General features: G+C 53.9%; 2 protein-coding genes across 2 annotated transcripts in view; one reads left to right on the top strand and one right to left on the bottom strand.

The window, feature by feature from the left end:
• Positions 1 to 231: 231 nt before the first annotated feature.
• H257_00914 (hypothetical protein) lies at positions 232 to 3486 on the top strand (the record flags this gene model as incomplete). The annotated part of the gene is made up of 1 exon (XM_009823848.1): positions 232 to 3486. One exon carries the CDS (start codon positions 232 to 234, stop codon positions 3421 to 3423), a length of 3192 nt encoding a protein of 1063 aa, XP_009822150.1. The 3' UTR covers positions 3424 to 3486.
• Positions 3487 to 4158: 672 nt separating this feature from the next.
• The window catches only part of H257_00913 (hypothetical protein), a gene marked incomplete at both ends in the record, with an annotated part of 6750 nt that continues 6215 nt past the window's right edge, over positions 4159 to 4693 (bottom strand). The window contains one exon of the mRNA XM_009823847.1: positions 4159 to 4665. Within this exon, the coding sequence (XP_009822149.1) occupies positions 4159 to 4665 (507 nt within the window). The remainder of the gene's footprint in view (positions 4666 to 4693) is intronic.

Here is a 4693-nt window from a genome sequence, read left to right as displayed (position 1 = left end):
CGTGTGGATTGATAGACGCCAAATGGCTAATGTGGTACTTCGACTTTTCTGCACTGTTAGGGATTTTGATGTGCTTGAATCCTGCGGTGGAGCGGGGGTTTGGGTATGGTGGTCAGTACTGCGTAGTACTTCGTACCAGCTCAAGGTTGAGATATCACTCAACGTTAAACTTGCGACCTTGTCCTAGCGATCTCGCCTCGCTTTGCCATTCTTAAAACCACCTCGTCCGGTATGAAGGTTTTGCTTGCGCTTGTGGCGCTGCCGTATGCGACGGGAGCTACGGACTTCAATGCGCAAGCCAAAGTCATTGTGGATGCAATGACCATCGACGAACTGATCGGCCAAATGACGCAGGTGAACATTGACTATGTCATCCAAGACCAGAACGCGAAAAAGGTGGTCGTTCCATCCAAAGTCGCGGATCTGGCCAACCAGCGCATCGGGTCGTACTTGAACTCGCCCTTTAGCACATCGACGTCGGTCAGCGTCACGGGATGGAACGTCACCGAATGGCGCAGCGCGATCAGTCAGATCCAGACCACGCACAAAGCAACGACGGGCCACCCCATCATTTACGGTGTGGATTCGCTGCATGGCGCCAACTACGTCCAGAACGCCGTGCTGTTTCCTCACCAAATCAACGTCGGCGCCACGTTCGACCCAGCCTTCGCCAGCCAAATGGGGCGCTTTGCCGGGCGAGACACGCGAGCTGCGGGAATTCATTGGATCTTTGGGCCGTGCTTGGAACCCGCCCGCCACAAAGGCTGGCCGCGCATCATGGAGACGTTCGGGGAGGATCCGACGGTCGTGGCGGACATGGGGCGAGCCATCGTGCAGGGTATCCAGAGCAACAATGTGGCCGCGTGCTTCAAGCACTACATCGGGTACTCAGGGAGTGCGTCGGGAAAAGACCGCGACCCCGTGACCCTGAGCAAGCACGAGCTGCTCAACATCTTCATGCTGCCGTTCAAAGCCGTGATTGACGCCGGGATCATGACCGGCATGGACTCGTACATTGCGTTGAATGGCGTCCCCAACTCTGCGAACCGGCAAACGTCCATCGACTTGCTGCGCACGGATTTGAAGTTTGACGGGTTCTTGGTGTCGGACTGGGAAGAGATTTACATGATGGAGTACTTCCACAAATACGCAACCGACAGACAAGACGCCGTGTTCAAAGCCATGTCCAACTCGTCGTTAGATATGAGCATGGTCCCGACGGACACGAGCTTCATTGGGATCATGAAGACCCTTTTCGACAGTGGAAAGGTCTCCCTTGATCGCATTCGCACGTCAGCCCAACGCATTGTCAAAGTCAAACTGCAGCTCAACCTGTACAACGACCCTGTGCCTGGGGCGGATTTGGCCAATGCCGTGGGCGATTCCGTCAGTCAAAGTGCCGCCTTGGAAACGGCCAAGGCGTCGCTGGTGCTGGTCAAAAACACGAACAACGTACTGCCGCTAGACCCCGCCAAATTTTTCTTCTTCACGGGGCCCTCCATTGACGACATTGGGCTCCTTTGCGGAGGTTGGACCATTCACTGGCAAGGGGTTCAGGGTACCAGCAACTTCCCAGCGTACGGTCGAACGATCCAAGCGGCCATGAGTGCCGTGGTGGGCAATGCCACGCGAGCTCAGTTCTACCAAGGAGTCAACATCGACGGCACGTGGTGGGACATCAACTTGGCCAAGCAGAAGGCCCAAGCCGCCGACTACACTGTGATTGCGCTGGGGGAGCGGACGTACGCCGAACTGCTGGGCAACTCGGACCCGTATGAGCTGCCCACGGGACTGACCGACTACGTCAAGGCTCTCGCCACAACGGGCACAAAGATAATTTTGGTGCTGGTGGAAGGGCGTCCTCGCTTGTTGAGTGGCATTGCAGATCTCGCTGCAGCTGTGCTGTACGCGGGTCTGCCCTGTGAATTGGGTGGGGAAGCCATCTCGAGCGTGCTGTTTGGTAGCACAAATCCCAGCGGCAAGTTGCCGTTGACGTACCCTAAATCAACAGACCAAGTCAACTTGGCCACCCCGTACTATGGGCGAATTGGTGGTAATTGCGTCGTGGGTGGAGTCACAACGAACTGTCCGGTGGAGTGGCATTTTGGCCACGGGTTGAGTTACACGTCGTTTGGCTATTCGAACGTTCGCTTGACAGCCACAAGTCTGACGCCGTCGCTGAACCAAACTGTGGTTACTGTCACCGTGACAAACGCTGGTACGACCACGGGAAAGGAGTCCGTGCTGCTGTTTGTGTCGGCCCCCGGAGGTCCGGAAACGAGATTGCTCAAGAAATATACCAAGGTCGAGTTGACGCCAGGGCAGTCCACGGACGTCCCTTTCACTCTTACCCCTGATGACTTTGGGAAATACGTCAACGAAATCGGTCAAGGGCTGCGCAAAGAGGCGACTGCTGGGACGTACTACGTGTCACTCAAATATGACACCCTTTGCAATGCGGCCACCCTTGGCCCCCTCTGCAAAGCATTCACATGGAATTCCCCCTCGACCACTACTCCAGTCCTTACCCCAGCCCCAACTCCAGCCCCAACTCCAGCCCCAACTCCAGCCCCTACTCCAGCCCCTACTCCAACACCTACTCCAGCCCCTACTTCAGCCCCTACTCCAGCACGAACTCGCACTTTTTACAAGCTTCGCTTGGACGCCTACAACTTTGTGCTTGCAAACCCGTCCTCGGAGCCAGTCGTGTTTGTCGCCGACGTTGCCAATGCGCCTGTGCAAGAGTGGTCCTTTGACAGCGCCACGAGTCAAGTCGTCAATCGCGGCACTGGTCGCTGTTTGGATGCGTGGGAGCCCCAGAATGGCGGGGCGGTCCACACGTGGGATTGCAGCGCCACCAACGCCAACCAATATTGGTCGTACGAAGCCACGACAAAGCAACTCCGACACAAGACACACGCGAGCTACTGCTTGGATATTGGGACGACTACTGGCACGAAGCCTCATTTGTGGCAGTGCCTCGCGAGCACGCGTCCGGATGTCAAGAACCAGCAACTTAACCTCCTGTCGCCCTCCCTCGACCGACTGGTGACCAACACGGCTTTCGGAAGCGTGCTGACGGCCGTGGGAGATGCTGCCGTTGCGTTCCAGCCGCTCATGGCTTCCAGTGTGACGCAGCTGTGGCAACTGGACTCGTCTCAACTGCTTCGGTCGACGGGGGCCACCAGCAAGTGCGTGGATGCGTACGAGCCTCAGAATGGCGGGGCCGTGCATTTGTGGGATTGCAGTGCTACCAACGTCAACCAGCTGTGGACGCATGACGCCACCACAAAGCAACTCCGACACAAGACCCACGTTGGGTACTGCCTCGACATCGGAAGCCCTACTGGTGAGGCACCGCACCTGTGGACGTGCTTGCCTACGACACACGTTGACCTGAAGAACCAAGTGTTTGTGTTTTAGGCACATGCTACTTCCTCTGTTCGGAATGAAGTATACCATTATATAATTGTACATTTTACCAGTATACTAGTATGAAACATTTTATTGTATTAGCTGTAAATCTAATGTTTCATACCAGTACTACTGTAGTAAACTGGTACATATTAACTGACTTGTTTATGGAATTCGCAAGGTGAGCCACCTTGCTCCTTTTTAATATCCAATCAGAGTCCATTACACCTTGCTTCTTACACACGATTGGCTATAACACTGACAGAAGAGGTTACAATTTTGAACTTTGTGTGATGCTGCTCCAAAGAATTGTGCACTGATGAGTGCACTCCGACTACTGTACTGTATTTCCAATGTGGTTCTCCCCTTTTTGGGCGCCAAAAATTGGTTTTCCTCCTTACCAGTCAATGTAGACCCCCTCTCATTTTCGATTCTCTTTCGAACATGATTGGGCTCATTGATTTTGGCCGTAAAATGAATTTTTGGGGTTACTGGAGTGAGTTGTGTCGGTTGTAACGTGGAACAGAGTATGAAATAGAAGTAAGAAATTTTTGTGAAAAGTTGGTAGTTTATAGATGACATGCACCATGGAAAAAGAGGTCCTTGATGTATTTTTCTAAATCGTAAAAAAAGAGGTGGTAAATCGATTTTGATTATACGTATAGCTCATGCTATTTCTGAACCTTTCTTGGAACTGTGGCTCAGAGTAGTATGTAATTGTACTGTAATAGCATTAGCATGTGCCTAAAACACAAACACTTGGTTCTTCACGTCTGCGTGGGTCGTAGGCAAGCACGTCCACAGATGCGGTACCTCGCCAGTGGGGCTACCGATGTCAAGGCAGTACCCAATGTGTGTCTTGTGACGCAGTTGCTTGGTGGTCGAGTCGTACGTCCACAGCTGGTTGACGTTGGTAGCATCGCAGTCCCACAAATGCACGGGGCCACCATTCTCAGGCTTGTATGCATCCACGCACTTGTTGGTGACTGCCGTCGACCGAAGCAGTTGAGACGAGTCCAATTGCCACAGCTGCGTCTCACTGGAAGCCACGCGCGGCTGGAACGCAATGGCAGCATCCCCCACGGCCGTCAGCACACGTTCGAACGCCGTGTTGGTCACCACTCGGAGGGAGGGCGACAGGAGGTTAAGTTGCTGGTTCTTGAAATCCGGGTGCGTGCTTGCGTGGCACTGCCACAAGTGAGGCTTCGTGCCAGTAGGCGTTCCAATGTCCAAGCAGTAGTCCACGTGTGTCTTGTGTCGGAGTTGCTTTGTGGTGGCT

Source organism: Aphanomyces astaci (assembly GCF_000520075.1).
Source record: "Aphanomyces astaci strain APO3 unplaced genomic scaffold supercont1.1, whole genome shotgun sequence".
Classification (NCBI taxonomy): domain Eukaryota; phylum Oomycota; class Saprolegniomycetes; order Saprolegniales; family Verrucalvaceae; genus Aphanomyces; species Aphanomyces astaci.
This window is presented reverse-complemented; position numbering and strand designations above follow the sequence as displayed.